Source organism: Taudactylus pleione, unplaced genomic scaffold (genome assembly GCF_031769625.1).
Source record: "Taudactylus pleione unplaced genomic scaffold, aTauple2 ptg000140l, whole genome shotgun sequence".
In the NCBI taxonomy this organism is placed as follows: domain Eukaryota; kingdom Metazoa; phylum Chordata; class Amphibia; order Anura; family Myobatrachidae; genus Taudactylus; species Taudactylus pleione.
In genome coordinates, this window is record NW_028284542.1 from 2,210,134 (window position 1) to 2,229,336 (window position 19,203).

Below are 19,203 nucleotides of genomic sequence, written 5' to 3' on the forward strand. Positions count from 1 at the left end.
CGTACAGGGAATGTTTATTATGTGTCTCTTATTATTGTAGCATTTGGTTTTATTACTGATGTAGTCTCTTATTATTATATTGTACAGGGAGAGTTTATTATGTGTCTCTTATTATTGTAGCATTTGGTTTTATTACTGATGTAGTCTCTTATTATATTGTACAGGGAGAGTTTATTATGTGTCTCTTATTATTGTAGCATTTGGTTTTATTACTGATGTAGTCTCTTATTATATTGTACAGGGAGAGTTTATTATGTGTCTCTTATTATTGTAGCATTTGGTTTTATTACTGATGTAGTCTCTTATTATATTGTACAGGGAGAGTTTATTATGTGTCTCTTATTATTGTAGCATTTGGTTTTATTACTGATGTAGTCTCTTATTATATTGTACAGGGAGAGTTTATTATGTGTCTCTTATTATTGTAGCACTTGGTTTTATTACTGATGTAGTCTCTTATTATATTGTACAGGGAGAGTTTATTATGTGTCTCTTATTATTGTAGCATTTGGTTTTATTACTGATGTAGTCTCTTATTATATTGTACAGGGAGAGTTTATTATGTGTCTTATTATTGTAGCACTTGGTTTTATTACTGATGTAGTGTCTTATTATAATGTACAGGGAGAGTTTATTATGTGCCTCTTATTATTGTAGCATTTGGTTTTATTACTGATGTAGTCTCTTATTATTATATTGTACAGGGAGAGTTTATTATGTGTCTCTTATTATTGTAGCATTTGGTTTTATTACTGATGTAGTCTCTTATTATTATATTGTACAGGGAGAGTTTATTATGTGCCTCTTATTATTGTAGCATTTGGTTTTATTACTGATGTAGTCTCTTACATTATTATATTGTACAGGGAGAGTTTATTATGTGTCTTATTATTGTAGCATTTGGTTTTATTACTGATGTAGTCTCTTATTATATTGTACAGGGAGAGTTTATTATGTGTCTCTTATTATTGTAGCACTTGGTTTTATTACTGATGTAGTCTCTTATTATATTGTACAGGGAGAGTTTATTATGTGTCTCTTATTATTGTAGCATTTGGTTTTATTACTGATGTAGTCTCTTATTATATTGTACAGGGAGAGTTTATTATGTGTCTTATTATTGTAGCACTTGGTTTTATTACTGATGTAGTGTCTTATTATAATGTACAGGGAGAGTTTATTATGTGCCTCTTATTATTGTAGCATTTGGTTTTATTACTGATGTAGTCTCTTATTATTATATTGTACAGGGAGAGTTTATTATGTGTCTCTTATTATTGTAGCATTTGGTTTTATTACTGATGTAGTCTCTTATTATTATATTGTACAGGGAGAGTTTATTATGTGCCTCTTATTATTGTAGCATTTGGTTTTATTACTGATGTAGTCTCTTACATTATTATATTGTACAGGGAGAGTTTATTATGTGTCTTATTATTGTAGCATTTGGTTTTATTACTGATGTAGTCTCTTACATTATTATATTGTGCAGGGAGAGTTTATTATGTGTCTCTTATTATTGTAGCATTTGGTTTTATTACTGATGTAGTCTCTTATTATTATATTGTACAGGGAGAGTTTATTATGTGTCTTATTATTGTAGCACTTGGTTTTATTACTGATGTAGTCTCTTATTATAATGTACAGGGAGAGTTTATTATGTGTCTCTTATTATTGTAGCATTTGGTTTTATTACTGATGTAGTCTCTTATTATTATATTGTACAGGGAATGTTTATTATGTGTCTCTTATTATTGTAGCATTTGGTTTTATTACTGATGTAGTCTCTTATTATATTGTACAGGGAGAGTTTATTATGTGTCTCTTATTATTGTAGCATTTGGTTTTATTACTGATGTAGTCTCTTATTATATTGTACAGGGAGAGTTTATTATGTGTCTCTTATTATTGTAGCATTTGGTTTTATTACTGATGTAGTCTCTTATTATATTGTGCAGGGAGAGTTTATTATGTGTCTTATTATTGTAGCATTTGGTTTTATTACTGATGTAGTCTCTTATTATTATATTGTGCAGGGAGAGTTTATTATGTGTCTTATTATTGTAGCATTTGGTTTTATTACTGATGTAGTCTCTTATTATATTGTACAGGGAGAGTTTATTATGTGTCTCTTATTATTGTAGCATTTGGTTTTATTACTGATGTAGTCTCTTATTATTATATTGTACAGGGAGAGTTTATTATGTGTCTCTTATTATTGTAGCATTTGGTTTTATTACTGATGTAGTCTCTTATTATTATAATGTACAGGGAGAGTTTATTATGTGTCTCTTATTATTGTAGCATTTGGTTTTATTACTGATGTAGTCTCTTATTATTATATTGTACAGGGAGAGTTTATTATATGTCTCTTATTATTGTAGCATTTGGTTTTATTACTGATGTAGTCTCTTACATTATTATATTGTGCAGGGTATTTGTCCCCACTTATATAATGCGTCATGTAACAGAGGATGATAGCAGTACAAATATATACTGACATGATGAGTCTGGGTAACACAATACACAACGTTTTACCTTTTGATAGAACACGCCTAATATTCCCAGGTGTTTTACCCCATCTACCTTCCAGGTCTTATCCCTCCACCCATATTCTACCAGCCGGGGTCTCTTCTCACACAGCGCATGATTCATTATGGATGGCAACTGCGAATGCAATAGAGATTACGCACGCAGTTCCACTGCGATAGTATGCTAATCCATTGTGATCGCTATGCCACCGCAGCACAACATAAGGACGCCCACTTTACCTTACACACATCCGTAATGTTTAGCAAGACTGCAAAACCATCGGTAACATGGAGGACCATCACAGCCTCACACACACTTGCACAAGCTCTGACCTTACTCAGGAATTGTAACTTCAGCGCACGCTTTGAGAGCTCAATCTGCCGATGGCATCGCAGTGGATAATTTATGCACGCCCATGCAACAGCGTTCAAATTCACTGGCACGCCTGCATTTCGCCGACACTGGGATGCATGCGCAGTATCGGACGATTGCGTGCATAGTAGCAAATGTGATTCACGCTGAATCAGGCCCACAGGCCTTTGAAAGGGCTGTTTAAACATTTACACTGGACCGTATAAAAATATGAGCCTATAGCAAGAAACATTACTGTACCCAGCTAAGGTTACCTGTATTATAGATCAGATATGTACTTGTAACAATGGGGTCAGATGCTTTCACCAAGTCTTGGAGAAATGTGTTCTATGTATGTATGGGTTTATCCATGTAGTGTCACTCTGCACGGGTAGTGGGAGACATACATGAAATAAGGGTGGGTAACATGTACAATGTATGACCTTGATTTCATATAGAAGTGGGCTTGATGTGAGGAAGGACCCTGCTCTTTCAACTCTATAGATGTGTCCTCATGTACTATTGCATCAGTCATGCCAAACAGTCCTTCTCTGTGACTTGGCCTGTGCCAAGTGTCTTTTTTTACTCGAATGTGCGTCTTAGTCGCACAAATGAAACAATCAGTTGCGACAAAACTTTAAATTCTTTATTTAAAGAGCTCATGAGAGTTGACAGCATATGAACATACATATGAGTGCAGATAGCCTCAACAATGAGCCACATTTTCAAATATATATATGTGTATGTATGTATGTATATATATATATATATATATATATATATATATATATATGCAACAGAAATCACAACATATAAACCGAATCAATAGAATACAAGATACAGGGGAGTAGGTGGGCAGGGGGGGGTGAAAGTGTAAGGGATGGGAACAGGACTACTTGAGAAAAATATACCATTATAGAGACCAGGAAGATTACCTATCCAAGGTAATAGAGCCAGGAAGGGTGAAGCGAGGAGAATGGTCCTCCCCGCCGAGCATGGGTTCAAATGAGGAGGTATAGGGGCCAAGAGTGAGGGGTGCCTTCATAGGAGAGCCGTGGCGAACAGATGGCCCCTATCGTGGAGATAATAAGTGATAATATCCATCACCGCAATTCGCCAGATTTGCAATTTTAAGGTAGAAAAAAATGTCGGGAGAGGGTTTTTCCAATTGGGAGCTATCAATTTTTTGCCAGCTACTAGAATATGGGACAACAACTTCTGGAAGCGATTGGAGAGATCGGGCGGAGGGTAGCATAGTAGAAAAATCCATTGATCCTTTTGGGGTCGGAGTGATTTATAAGGGTATGGACCGAGGTCCAAAAAGTATTAAGGACTGGGCAAGTCCACCAGACATGGGTAAGAGTACCCCGGAGGCCACAATTTCTCCAGCAGAGGGGTGAGGCGGAAGAAAACATTTGCGAGAGTCTTACCGGGGTATAGTGCCAGCGTTAATATCATTTGTATGAGGTTTCCTAAAGCTGTGTGGGAATGGAGGATTTGGCAGTAGCCTGTCTTGTGTCGTCCCAAGCCTCCTCGTCTGGTGGGGGGCCAAGGTCCGCTGGCCAGGAAGATTTGTGTGGGCTACGAGTTGGAAGAGCAGGTTCAATAAGGATACCATAAATTTTGGAAATCATTCCCTTGGACACGGGGGGGGGGGGGGGCAACCTGCAGAGGCGTTCAGTGGGGATGAGGGTACGTAGAAGTGAAGCTTGTGGTATAGAATGTATAATGTGCCGTATGTGGCAGTATTGGAAGGGGCTGAGGGGTTGGGTAGGAGCTTTCAAGTGTAGATCTGAGAAGGAAAGCCAGAGGCCACCTGCGCTAGAATACACAGGAAACTTGAGGTCCAGATGTATCCGTCGGGTGATGTCGGGTCATTTGTAGGCCCGGTGGAATACAGGGATTACTCCATGTGGGTGTAAGGGGGAGAGATGATGGAGAACTTAAAGGAGTATAGATTCCACAGACGATGTAGAAATGTAAGAGTAGGAGGGAGGCTGGAAGAACGGGGCCGGAGCATCTTTTGTAAGCCCCAGAGAGAGGACAGTTCTGGGAAGTTAATGAGGCTGGCCTCAATGTTAGGCCAGGAGGTTGCTCCAGAAGGAGAATAAGAGGAAGCTATTTGGGAGAAGTGGGTAGTCAAGTAGTAGAGTTTAAAATCTGGAAGACCCCTACCGCCCCCAGAAACGGGCTTTTTAAGGATGGCGGAGGATAATCTGGGGGAGTTTGCCATTCCGAATAAAGCAGGTAATGCTCTTCTGGATCCTATGGAGTATAGAGTGGCTACACGGAGTGTCTGGAATAGATAGAGCCACTTAGGAAGAATATTTATTTTGACCGAAATGATTCTGCCCAGACACAAAATGATAAGTTGCTTCCGGGAGGTCAGGTCCGCGTGTAGTTTCGTGAAAAGTTGTGGGAAGTTTTCCTGATATAGCATGTCTTAGCGAGAACTCGGGAATATCCCCAAGGTATTTAAGTATTTCGTGTTACCATTTGAAATTATATAAAGACTTAAGGGTTGAAGAAGCTTGGCCTCTGACTTAGAGTAAATGATTTTGTACCTGGAAGGTGATCTATAACTATCCAGGAAGTTGGGGGGGGGGGGGACCCTGCTCCTCCTCCTCCTCCTCCTCCCATTATATAACTCTGTCTGTGGCTTCCTGCTGCCTCCATTCCCCTCCTCACATCATGTCACTGCCCCTGTCACATGTAGTCCTGTCCTCACTAACACATCACTCATCTCCTGATATACTCTGTGCTGCTGGGGACCCTGCTCCTCCCACTATATAACTCTCGGCCTGTGGCTTCCTGCTGCTTCCATTCTTCTCCTCACATCATGTCACTGCCCCTGTCACATACAGCCCTGTCCTCACTAACACATCACTCATCTCCTGATATACTCTGTGCTGCTGTAATATTCTCATAATCTGTTTTGCTATAGGTTGTTATAGATGTCTTTAGACACACTGAATACTACTAAATATTTAAAAATGTTTTTTGATGAAGCCTTAAATATTGGAGTAGTTCTATAAAGAAATGCTTATGGACAGGTATAGGCGAGTTACCGGCAGGTATAGGCGAGTTACCGGCAGGTATATTTCAGTTACCGGCAGGTATAGGCGAGTTACCGGCAGGTATATTTCAGTTACCGACAGGTATATTTCAGTTACCGGCAGGTATAGGCGAGTTACCGGCAGGTATATTTCAGTTACCGGCAGGTATATTTCAGTTACCGGCAGGTATAGGCGAGTTACCGGCAGGTATATTTCAGTTACCGGCAGGTATAGGCGAGTTAATAGATTACATTTTCTCCCCTCAGGCGCTGACCCCTATGTCATTATTGGCTCGGAAGGGACTAAAGTGCAGTCACCAGTCATAAAGGACACACTCTCTCCTCAATTCGACGTCAAGGGCTTGTTCTTCCGGAAGAAACCGGGGCAGCCCATCATTGTCCAGGTAAGCGAGGCCTATTAAAGGGTCTGTTATAATTTGTGATTACGTGTTCTGTATGTCCTCACGCTGCTAGGAGATAAGTCTATACCAGTGTTGGCTAACCTTGACACTCCAGCTGTTGTGGAACTATATATCCCAGCATGCCCTGCCACAGTTTTAGCATGCCCTAATAGCAAAACTGTAGCAGTGCATGCTGGGTTATGTAGTTCCATAACAGCTGGAGTGTCAAGGTTAGTCAACACTGGTCTATACAATGAAGCGAGTTGCTTTGTATCGTATACAGTACACGGGGGAATTCGCCAGTAACTTGAATGGACGGACAGCACAGCGTAACCTTGCACCGCGGCTGAGTAGCCGATGTACGGCAGTGCATATTTATACAGACATAAAACATATAAAATAAACGTTATTATCTGATAGTTATAAGGGGCTACTGCTTTCCCTGCTCGGCTTCTCTCTGTCCAAGTAATAATAAGTAGATGACCCTGGAGCAGCCATCTGTCTGTCTGGTGGGACCGCTGAAGATGATGGCATAATGTCATGACTTAGGCCACGTCACGTCCATTATTTATTAATAGTTACTTAACTAGCGCACGCACATTCCGCAGCACTTGTAACCACGGAGACCAATGGTGAAGAGGTCCATGTTACTGTTGGTCATACAACCCCGGGTTGCAAGCACAGCACCAACGCAGAACACGCGGGAGGCCTCCTTACCCCAACAGATCTCCGTATGGCCCAGATTACAGAATCCATTCTGGCAAAACGAATCGCCCACAACTAGAACACAGGCAACTTTGTTTTTATACAGATATTTGGATTTTTTTTCAGCGTCTGGCGAAAGATACGTTAATGTTGTCAGTTAATTTATTATTCTAGCATTTTTGAGTTGGAATCATTTTTTTCTATACACTTTCCTGTGTACAGTACATAGACCATTTCAAACGAAGAGCCCTGTTATATGTGAGACAGCGGGGCCCTCTAGTGTTAGGATGCTATCATTACATTTGCAATCTAATAGACAATTCAACCTGCAAATCTATCAGCCGCTAAAAACGAGAGAGATGGTTTATTTGGGGCTTGTTTCCAACTTTGTATGGTAACATTTTTCAACTGTGTGTTATATCATGCCTTAGTGCGCGCTACCAGAGATATAAGGGTCTATTTATCATTAAATATTTGTGACATATTGCCCAAAAAGACCAGTTTTGGGGGGGGTGATACCCACAAATATTATCACCTAAATGTAATACGGAGGGATTGAGGCAGATACCTCAAATATCTGCTGCTGTCCATCCATTTCTGACAGACGCCGCAACCCCTATAGGTTTCTTGGGGGAAATGTTATGCTGTTGGATTTTCGCATTCCGGAACTTGGTCCCCGCAGCTTACGCCATCGTAGCATATGGACTACACATCACATAAATGACTGGGACAGGTTTCCTGCGAAGGATCCCCCGCCACAGGAGTGAACAGACCACTGACACATAAATTGCACGTCATCCGCTTTGTGTGGGGCTGCAGTGAGTTCTGTCATTGCCTTGTCACACGTCATCCGCTTTGTGTGGGGCTGCAGTGAGTTCTGTCATTGCCTCCTCACACGTCATCCGCTTTGTGTGGGGCTGCAGTGAGTTCTGTCATTGCCTTGTCACACGTCATCCGCTTTGTGTGGGGCTGTAGTGAGTTCTGTCATTGCCTCCTCACAAATTGCACGTCATCCGCTTTGTGTGGGGCGGCAGTGAGTTCTGTCATTGCCTCCTCACACGTCATCCGCTTTGTGTGGGGCTGCAGTGAGTTCTGTCATTGCCTTGTCACACGTCATCCGCTTTGTGTGGGGCTGCAGTGAGTTCTGTCATTGCCTTGTCACACGTCATCCGCTTTGTGTGGGGCTGTGGTGAGTTCTGTCATTGCCTCCTCCCAAATTGCACATCATCCGCTTTGTGTGGGGCGGCAGTGAGTTCTGTCATTGCCTCCTCACACGTCATCCGCTTTGTGTGGGGCTGCAGTGAGTTCTGTCATTGCCTTGTCACACGTCATCCGCTTTGTGTGGGGCTGTTGTGAGTTCTGTCATTGCCTCCTCCCAAATTGCACGTCATCCGCTTTGTGTGGGGCTGTAGTGAGTTCTGTTATTGCCTCCTCACTAATTGCACGTCATCCGCTTTGTGTGGGGCTGCAGTGAGTTCTGTCATTACCTTGTCACAAATTGCACGTCATCCGCTTTGTGTGGGGCTGTAGTGAGTTCTGTCATTGCCTCCTCACAAATTGCACGTCATCCGCTTTGTGTGGGGCGGCAGTGAGTTCTGTCATTGCCTCCTCACACGTCATCCGCTTTGTGTGGGGCTGCAGTGAGTTCTGTCATTGCCTTGTCACACGTCATCCGCTTTGTGTGGGGCTGTTGTGAGTTGTCATTGCCTCCTTACAAATTACACGTCATCCGCTTTGTGTGGGGCTGTAGTGAGTTCTGTCATTGCCTCCTCACAAATTGCACGTCATCCGCTTTGTGTGGGGCGGCAGTGAGTTCTGTCATTGCCTCCTCACACGTCATCCGCTTTGTGTGGGGCTGCAGTGAGTTCTGTCATTGCCTTGTCACACGTCATCCGCTTTGTGGGGCTGTAGTGAGTTCTGTCATTGGCTCCTCCCAAATTGCACGTCATCCGCTTTGTGTGGGGCTGTAGTGAGTTCTGTTATTGCCTCCTCACTAATTGCACGTCATCCGCTTTGTGTGGGGCTGTAGTGAGTTCTGTCATTACCTTGTCACAAATTGCACGTCATCCGCTTTATGTGGGGCTGTAGTGAGTTCTGTCATTGCCTCCTCACAAATTGCACGTCATCCGCTTTGTGTGGGGCGGCAGTGAGTTCTGTCATTGCCTCCTCACACGTCATCCGCTTTGTGTGGGGCTGCAGTGAGTTCTGTCATTGCCTTGTCACACGTCATCCGCTTTGTGTGGGGCTGTAGTGAGTTCTGTCATTGCCTCCTCACTAATTGCATGTCATCCGCTTTGTGTGGGGCTGCAGTGAGTTCTGTCATTGCCTCCTCACTAATTGCACGTCATCCGCTTTGTGTGGGGCTGCAGTGAGTTCTGTCATTGCCTCCTCGCAAATTGCACGTCATCCGCTTTGTGTGGGGCTGTAATGAGTTCTGTCATTGCCTCCTTACAAATTGCACGTCATCCGCTTTGTGTGGGGCGGCAGTGAGTTCTGTCATTGCCTCCTTACAAATTGCACGTCATCCGCTTTGTGTGGGGCTGCAGTGAGTTCTGTCATTGCCTCCTCACTAATTGCACATCATCCGCTTTGTGTGGGGCTGTAGTGAGTTCTGTCATTGCCTCCTTACAAATTGCACGTCATCCGCTTTGTGTGGGGCTGCAGTGAGTTCTGTCATTGCCTCCTCACTAATTGCACGTCATCCGCTTTGTGTGGGGCTGTAGTGAGTTCTGACATTGCCTCCTCGCAAATTGCACATCATCCGCTTTATGTGGGGCTGCAGTGAGTTCTGTCATTACCTTGTCACAAATTGCACGTCATCCGCTTTGTGTGGGGCTGTAGTGAGTTCTGTTATTGCCTCGTCACAAATTGCACGTCATCCACTTTATGTGGGGCTGTAGTGAGTTCTGTTATTGCCTCGTCACAAATTGCACGTCATCCGCTTTGTGTGGGGATGTAGTGAGTTCTGTTATTGCCTCGTCACAAATTGCACGTCATCCGCTTTGTGTGGGGCTGGTAGTGAGTTCTGTTATTGCCTCGTCACAAATTGCACGTCATCTGCTTTGTGTGGGGCTGGTAGTGAGTTCTGTCATTGCCTCCTCACAAGTTGCACGTCATCCGCTTTGTGTGGGGCTGTAGTGAGTTCTGTCATTGCCTCCTCACAAATTGCACGTCATCCGCTTTGTGTGGGGCTGTAATGAGTTCTGTCATTGCCTCCTTACAAATTGCACGTCATCCGCTTTGTGTGGGGCGGCAGTGAGTTCTGTCATTGCCTCCTTACAAATTGCACGTCATCCGCTTTGTGTGGGGCTGCAGTGAGTTCTGTCATTGCCTCCTCACTAATTGCACGTCATCCGCTTTGTGTGGGGCTGCAGTGAGTTTTGTCATTGCCTCCTTACAAATTGCACGTCATCCGCTTTGTGTGGGGCTGCAGTGAGTTCTGTCATTGCCTCCTCACTAATTGCACGTTATCCGCTTTGTGTTTGGCTGCAGTGAGTTCTGTCATTGCCTCCTCACTAATTGCACGTCATCCGCTTTGTGTGGGGCTGTAGTGAGTTCTGTCATTGCCTCCTCACTAATTGCACGTCATCCGCTTTGTGTGGGGCTGTAGTGAGTTCTGTCATTGCCTCCTCACTAATTGCACGTCATCCGCTTTGTGTGGGGCTGTAGTGAGTTCTGTCATTGCCTCCTCACTAATTGCACGTCATCCGCTTTGTGTGGGGCTGTAGTGAGTTCTGTCATTGCCTCCTCACTAATTGCACGTCATCCGCTTTGTGTGGGGCTGTAGTGAGTTCTGTCATTGCCTCCTCACACGTCATCCGCTTTGTGTGGGGCTGCAGTGAGTTCTGTCATTGCCTTGTCACACGTCATCCGCTTTGTGTGGGGCTGTAGTGAGTTCTGTCATTGCCTCCTTACTAATTGCACGTCATCCTCTTTGTGTTGGGCTGTAGTGAGTTCTGTCATTGCCTCCTCACTAATTGCACGCCATCCGCTTTGTGTGGGGCTGTAGTGAGTTCTGTCATTGCCTCGTCACAAATTGCACGTCATCCGCTTTGTGTGGGGCTGTAGTGAGTTCTGTCATTGCCTCGTCACAAATTGCACGTCATCCGCTTTGTGTGGGGCTGTAGTGAGTTCTGTTATTGCCTCGTCACAAATTGCACGTCATCCGCTTTGTGTGGGGCTGGTAGTGAGTTCTGTTATTGCCTCGTCACAAATTGCACGTCATCCTCTTTGTGTGGGGCTGTAGTGAGTTCTGTCATTGCCTCCTTACAAATTGCACGTCATCCGCTTTGTGTGGGGCTGCAGTGAGTTCTGTCATTGCCTCCTCACTAATTGCACGTCATCCGATTTGTGTGGGGCTGCAGTGAGTTCTGTCATTGCCTCCTCACTAATTGCACGTCATCCGCTTTGTGTGGGGCTGTAGTGAGTTCTGTCATTGCCTCCTCACACGTCATCCGCTTTGTGTGGGGCTGCAGTGAGTTCTGTCATTGCCTTGTCACACGTCATCCGCTTTGTGTGGGGCTGTAGTGAGTTCTGTCATTGCCTCCTCACTAATTGCACGTCATCCGCTTTGTGTGGGGCTGTAGTGAGTTCTGTCATTGCCTCCTCACACGTCATCCGCTTTGTGTGGGGCTGCAGTGAGTTCTGTCATTGCCTTGTCACACGTCATCCGCTTTGTGTGGGGCTGTAGTGAGTTCTGTCATTGCCTCCTCACTAATTGCACGTCATCCGCTTTGTGTGGGTCTGTAGTGAGTTCTGTCATTGCCTCCTCACTAATTGCACGTCATCCGCTTTGTGTGGGGCTGTAGTGAGTTCTGTCATTGCCTCCTCACTAATTGCACGTCATCCGCTTTGTGTGGGGCTGTAGTGAGTTCTGTCATTGCCTCCTCACTAATTGCAAGTCATCTGCTTTGTGTGGGGCTGTAGTGAGTTCTGTCATTGCCTCCTCACACGTCATCCGCTTTGTGTGGGGCTGCAGTGAGTTCTGTCATTGCCTTGTCACACGTCATCCGCTTTGTGTGGGGCTGTAGTGAGTTCTGTCATTGCCTCCTCACTAATTGCACGTCATCCGCTTTGTGTGGGGCTGTAGTGAGTTCTGTCATTGCCTCCTCACTAATTGCACGTCATCCGCTTTGTGTGGGGCTGCAGTGAGTTCTGTCATTGCCTCCTCACTAATTGCACGCCGTCCGCTTTGTGTGGGGCTGTAGTGAGTTCTGTCATTGCCTCCTCACACGTCATCCGCTTTGTGTGGGGCTGTAGTGAGTTCTGTCATTGCCTCCTCACACGTCATCCGCTTTGTGTGGGGCTGTAGTGAGTTCTGTCATTGCCTTGTCACACGTCATCCGCTTTGTGTGGGGCTGCAGTGAGTTCTGTCATTTCCTCCTCACACGTCATCCGCTTTGTGTGGGGCTGCAGTGAGTTCTGTCATTGCTTCCTCACAAATTGCACGTCATCCGCTTTGTGTGGGGCTGCAGTGAGTTCTGTCATTGCCTCCTTACAATTTGCACGGCATCCGCTTTGTGTGGGGCGGCAGTGAGTTCTGTCATTGCCTCCTTACAAATTGCACGTCATCCGCTTTGTGTGGGGCTGCAGTGAGTTCTGTCATTGCCTCCTCACTAATTGCACGTCATCCGCTTTGTGTGGGGCTGTAGTGAGTTTTGTCATTGCCTCCTTACAAATTGCACGTCATCCGCTTTGTGTGGGGCTGCAGTGAGTTCTGTCATTGCCTCCTCACTAATTGCACGTTATCCGCTTTGTGTGGGGCTGCAGTGAGTTCTGTCATTGCCTCCTCACTAATTGCACGTCATCCGCTTTGTGTGGGGCTGTAGTGAGTTCTGTCATTGCCTCCTCACTAATTGCACGTCATCCACTTTGTGTGGGGCTGTAGTGAGTTCTGTTATTGCCTCCTCACTAATTGCACGTCATCCGCTTTGTGTGGGGCTGTAGTGAGTTCTGTCATTGCCCCCTCACTAATTGCATGTCATCCGCTTTGTGTGGGGCTGTAGTGAGTTCTGTCATTGCCTCCTCACTAATTGCATGTCTTCCGCTTTGTGTGGGGCTGTAGTGAGTTCTGTCATTGCCTCCTCACACGTCATCCGCTTTGTGTGGGGCTGCAGTGAGTTCTGTCATTGCCTTGTCACACGTCATCCGCTTTGTGTGGGGTTGTAGTGAGTTCTGTCATTGCCTCCTTACTAATTGCACGTCATCCGCTTTGTGTTGGGCTGTAGTGAGTTCTGTCATTGCCTCCTCACTAATTGCACGTCATCCGCTTTGTGTGGGGCTGCAGTGAGTTCTGTCATTGCCTCCTCACTAATTGCACGCCATCCGCTTTGTGTGGGGCTGTAGTGAGTTCTGTCATTGCCTTGTCACACGTCATCCGCTTTGTGTGGGGCTGTAGTGAGTTCTGTTATTGCCTCGTCACAAATTGCATGTCATCCGCTTTGTGTGGGGCTGTAGTGAGTTCTGTTATTGCCTCGTCACAAATTGCACGTCATCCGCTTTGTGTGGGGCTGTAGTGAGTTCTGTTATTGCCTCGTCACAAATTGCACGTCATCCGCTTTGTGTGGGGCTGCAGTGAGTTCTGTCATTGCCTCCTCACTAATTGCACGTCATCCGCTTTGTGTGGGGCTGCAGTGAGTTCTGTCATTGCCTCCTCACTAATTGCACGTCATCCGCTTTGTGTGGGGCTGCAGTGAGTTCTGTCATTGCCTCCTCACACGCCATCCGCTTTGTGTGGGGCTGTAGTGAGTTCTGTCATTGCCTCCTCACACGTCATCCGCTGTGTGTGGGGCTGCAGTGAGTTCTGTCATTGCCTCGTCACACGTCATCCGCTGTGTGTGGGGCTGTAGTGAGTTCTGTCATTGCCTCGTCACACGTCATCCGCTTTGAACTGCAAATAGCTTTTCATGCTGCACTTTTCAGAGCCAATGGTTTCTGGAAAATGAGACTGCAGGAGGTGTACGGGCTACATCACTGTAATAGCATTTATTGTAAACAATTACACTCAGAATAAGGGTTATGTTTGTAGAACTGACCTTTTGTGTCTGATTTGCACAATAATCCTAAAAAAAAAAAAAAAAAAGTTTATATAAAGCATTTTGGGGGAGGGCATAATTATGACTAATCTTAAATAATGGAAATAAATCTATTAATAAACATTTGAAGTATCTTGTTTAATATACATATTCTGATTAGTACGCAGCAAATAGTAATCCGTAGCACATGAAAATGTACGCATTTTTCCATATGTCACGCGATTATGGGTTGGACCGATGTTGGCCGAATCTCTCCTTTCGTGAAATGGCGGCAATGCTGCGGTCGCGCACATGAGATCCGTTTCCTGGGAGTGTCGTGGTCGTGTAGATTGGGTTCTATGCTGTTATGAGTTGCACGTATAGGAAAGGGACGCCGTTTCTGACTGGTTAGGTATAATCGGACGCCACTAAATAGATCAACAGGCAATAGGTCGACAGGGACAAAAGCTCGACAAAAATGTGGGTCAACAGGTACAAAAGGTCTGTAAGGATCAAAAGGTCGACATGGGAATGGTTGACACAAAACTGGTCTATACATTTTGTTTTGTAACCCTAATCTTCACCCTAAACCTAACCCTCCCCTTGGTGCCTACCCCTAACCTGTCGGGGTGAGTGCCTAACCATAACTCTCCGGGTAAGTGCTTAGCCCTAAACCTTAAAAAAAAAATTTGTGTCGACCATTCACATGTGGACCTAAATCCAAGTCGACCTTTTGTCTCTGTCAGCCAATTGCTCGACCTATACAGTATCGACCTTTTTAAGTGTCGATTTTCCAACCGGAACCACCAAATTGGAGTTGGTTCAATTGCCGATACTAACGATGATCATTGCGGAAGTGGACGGGAAAACTGGGCGGCACGGCTTCCGGCTTGAAGTCCGACATAGCCTCACATTAGCACTACGGAAGCTCACATTAACTGTGTGGATATTCGCATTACCATCAGGCCCATAGCGTGGAGAGACGATATTATTCCACACAAACAAATGTGACCGTTGGGTTGTAACAATTTTTCTCCAATGTTTGCAAATATTTTTTTTTTTTCTTTTACAATCTATTCCGTCCATACTGCTGAGATTTGTTTTATATTTTTTAAGTTTTATTTTATTTTATTGATTCATTTCTACATTTTATTTCTTTTTGGGAGAATGTTTTTTTATGTCCTTTATCCTAATGATGCACAAATCTAGAACTGGCAAATGTCCGAGTCTTTACTCTTATTACTTTGTTTAATCTCAGGTGTGGAATCACAACGTGGTTAAGGACGAGTTCATGGGTCAGGTAGTCCTCGCTGGAGACCCGAACAACCAACAGTCCCAGCACAGCCTCCCGCTCCAGGATAAGAGCAACAAAGCCAACGACCAGGTTTCCGGCTCCATCCAACTGGTCCTGTTCACCAGCAACAGCCTCACCGGAATCTAACTGTCCCCGAAACACCGCGGTGCCATAATTACCGGACCCTTCTCAGGTGCCTTTGGAAGACAAGGGGAGCCTGACGGACATCCTGGCCTCATTCCAAACTTCTACTAGTGGCCTATGTATTTCCCAGATAAACCGTATTATATTGTGTATCCATAGCGACTTGGCAAAAGAGCATGCAATCGGCTGCATGCACGCAGTGTGCCATACTGTGATTTTACAGCAAAAAATAATTATAATTATTGCAGGGAACTTTCATGCGTTGTTGTGTTCATCATCTTTCCACGTGTGTGTTGGTTATTCCCTCGCTTCCATTTTATATCAAGATATTTAGAGACCTATTTACTGTATAATGACCAGTATAGAAAAACTTTATTGCCATATTAAGTTAACCCAACGTTTTATATATACCGTACAAGCCGATAAATAATCTCTAAAGGCCTCTCCGGGGATGCCGCATGGTGTTACCATTTCCTGAATGGCGCTGCTGTTGTGCGATCAGCTAACACTTCGGCATTTGGTCTGCGGTGTGTGACCAGATGCATGAATCTAGGCTTGCGTCTCTTAACCCGTACATTCCTAACTGCATGCCCAAGCCTCGTGTTACCGCCCACTGCGCATATTAAGCTGCACTCCACTATTTCATTGGCTAGTTGTGTGAATATTGTTGGTGTGATTGCAAGAGATCAGATCTGCAGAACAATTCATTTGTCTTTTTTTTTTTTTTTATTAGGGGCGGTAGAGATTTTTTGCTTTTTTATTTTTCTTTATCTGCCAGAGATGGAATTGTTCTCTGTGTGTAGTTTATAGTCTCCCACAAAATTGGCTGTCTCGAGACATTAAACAGCAGTCTGGTCTGTACAAACCAGAGGACCACACACACACAGCTAGATTAGAATCAGATTTTATGATTGATTGAAGGATTTGGCCACAGTTAGAGTAATATAAAGGAAATTGGAAAATAAATTGTCCTTCATGATTGCTTTGCGTGTGTGCCCAGCCGTAAAGTCTTGTTAGACAGGTGTCCCAGCCCATCAAATCAAAGAGCGCAGATATTTGGTTAGTATCCATTTGGTTTTGTAGAGATCCAGCTGTTTGGCTGGTTTCCATTGGGACAACTATTCCAGGGGGATGGTGCTTGTCATCAATTTGCAGTTTCCATATGTTGATTAGGATCAGAAGTTGCTTTGTGACTACATAGCCTGCAGTTTGTGGCTTATTAGGGCTGCTACGGTCGAATAGGCCTCCAAAATCGCAGTGTCTGGCGGAAGAACTTTTTATTTTATATTTTTTTATTTTTATGCTAGGGTAAATTGTTTTTTTGGGGGGGGGGGGTGTCCTAAGCCAATGAAGGTATTTTATTCCGTACATATTTCGAACAGATATAAAAAAAACAAGAAAAAAAAAAGTTTGAATGTTACAAAGAATATTTACCCGAAGATATAACCTCCGTATTATGGCGTGATAAAAACGAATAACTGGCCTTACAAATAGCTCAGCGGATGAATTTTGCCAAAGGCCTCTACATGTTAGAGGAGTCTCCGTCTATTTTGTAATCTGGACAACAAGCTCAAACCAAGGCTGGCAGATAACCAACAGAAAAGTGTGTATATATTTTTTTAGTGCGCCTCTAGGAGAGAGAAGAAAGTTATATTCACAAAGTCAGCGAGGATTAATGTTATACACAGGGTCAAACATGCCAAATAACTCCTTATTGTTTATATATTCTTTTTATGTCATTGAGCGAGGTTTATGAAATAGTTTGAGATGAAACTAAGAAAGATTGGTTGCTAAGGGTAACACCACCTTTTCTACACTGACTTTTTCATAGAACATTTTAGAAGATCGATGGAAATACCACCAAGTTTTCTGCCCAGTTACTTATAAATGCTCGTTATATTATGTCTTACGATTCTCTCCATTTGTGAAAAATATAATTTGCCAATTTTGATAACTTGATTTTGATCTGTTTTATAGTGTCGACATTCAATGTATTGTTATAATCTGGATTTGGGTTTCTGGGAGTTTATATTTTGTTAATGACTTTTCTATTTTTAGTACTTTTTTCTTTTATTTGATTTTATTGGTTTTTTTTTGTATGTTTGCAGATAAGCACCTTATAATCATTAAATTGTGTCCAGGAGAAACCTTTATATTAAATGTATCTCTCCTACTGTACGTTGCGTCCTTTTCTGAATTATTTTTTATTTTACTTATTACTCTCATTGGTCCAGTCCAGGAGATTGTTAATCTTGTAATGCTGCAATTCCTCCTTCATTTGGAGGATACAGTAAATTCCTATGGAAAAGGAGAGTTATGGTGAAACTTACTCTTGTTAACTCTTTCATCGAAGTCCGTAGGGTCCACAGGGAGACATTGGGGTGTAAGGTACTTGGAGGGCTGGGCACCAACAGCAAAGTTTTTTTCTATCCCATGATGCTCCAAACCTTCCCCCTATACCCCACCCACAGCCTGAAGGCAACTCAGAATCACACAAAGAAGGAAACAAGTAACCAAGAGAAGAAACCCATTGAAGCCAGGTGCGTCAGGACGGGTGGCCTGTGGACCCTATGGACTTCGAAAAAAGAGAAATAACCAAGGTAAGTTTTACCATAGCTCTCCTTTTCTTCAGGATCCATAGGGCTCAACAGGAAGACAATGGGGATGTCCCAAAGCAGTTGTTCAAGGGCAGGGACGCTCCTGAGCTGAGAAGAGAACCTGGCGCCCGAAGGAAGCATCCTGAGAGGCAAATGTATCAAAGGCATAGAACCTAAGAAAAGTGTGGACAGAAGACCACGTGGCTGCCTTGCATAGTTGTTCGGTAGACGCGCCACAGCAGGCTGCCCACGAGGTACCCACTGAGTGAGTAGAATGAGCAGATACTGTAGCCGGCACAGGAAGGCAGTCTGCGTGTAAGGCTGTGAGATAGCCAGACAAATCCATCTGGCCAGTGTCTGTCTGTTAGCTGGCCATCCCTTCTTGTGGAATCCATATAGGACAAAGAGGGAGTTCGATTTACTGATGAAACTAGTACGGTCCACGTAGATCTTCAGAGCAGAGACCACATCCAAAGAGGCCTCATCTGCTGAGAGGTCTGGTGATTGAAAGGCTGGAGAACAATTTCCTCATTAAGGTGGAAACGAGAGACCACCTTGGGAAGGAAGCCAGGGCATGTACAAAGAACAGCCCTGTCCAGATTAAATTAGAAATGGGGAGCGACAGAAAAGAGCCCCTTAATCTGATACCCTACAGGCAGATGCTTTAGCCAGAAGAAAGAGTCTTCTCCGTGAGCCATTTGATATCTATTGAATGCAGGTGTTCGAATGGAGGTTCCTGAAGTGTGTGGAGACCCACTGACAAATCCCATGGAGGCACAGGAGGGACAAAGGGAGGTTGTATATATAGAACACCTTGCAGGAAGGTGTGAACATACGGTAGAGGAGATATGCGGTGGAACCAGATAGACCTAGCAGAGACATGCACTGTCAGGGAGGCTAGACAGAGTCCGAGATCCAATCCAGCTTGAAAAAGTCAAGGATGCTAGAGGCCCTAAAAACCTGAGGGTCATAGTTTCTAGTAGCACACCACTGGAAATATGTATGCCACAACCGGTGATAAATCCTGGCAGAGGCCGGTTTACTTGCTCTGAGCATGGTCTGGACCACAGAGCTAGAAACCCCTATAGACCTTAGGAGGGATGTCTCAAGT

The 19,203-nt window shown here is 44.2% G+C and overlaps 1 protein-coding gene across 1 annotated transcript in view; it reads left to right on the plus strand.

Annotated features, from left to right (window-relative positions):
• Positions 1-17,673, plus strand: part of CAPN5 (calpain 5) — a 146,119-nt gene extending 128,446 nt beyond the window's left edge. The window contains exons 12-13 of the mRNA XM_088473792.1: positions 6,206-6,342; positions 15,316-17,673. Coding sequence (XP_088329918.1) covers positions 6,206-6,342; positions 15,316-15,498 — 320 coding nt within the window. The 3' untranslated portion in view covers positions 15,499-17,673. The remainder of the gene's footprint in view (positions 1-6,205; positions 6,343-15,315) is intronic.
• Positions 17,674-19,203: the final 1,530 nt, after the last annotated feature.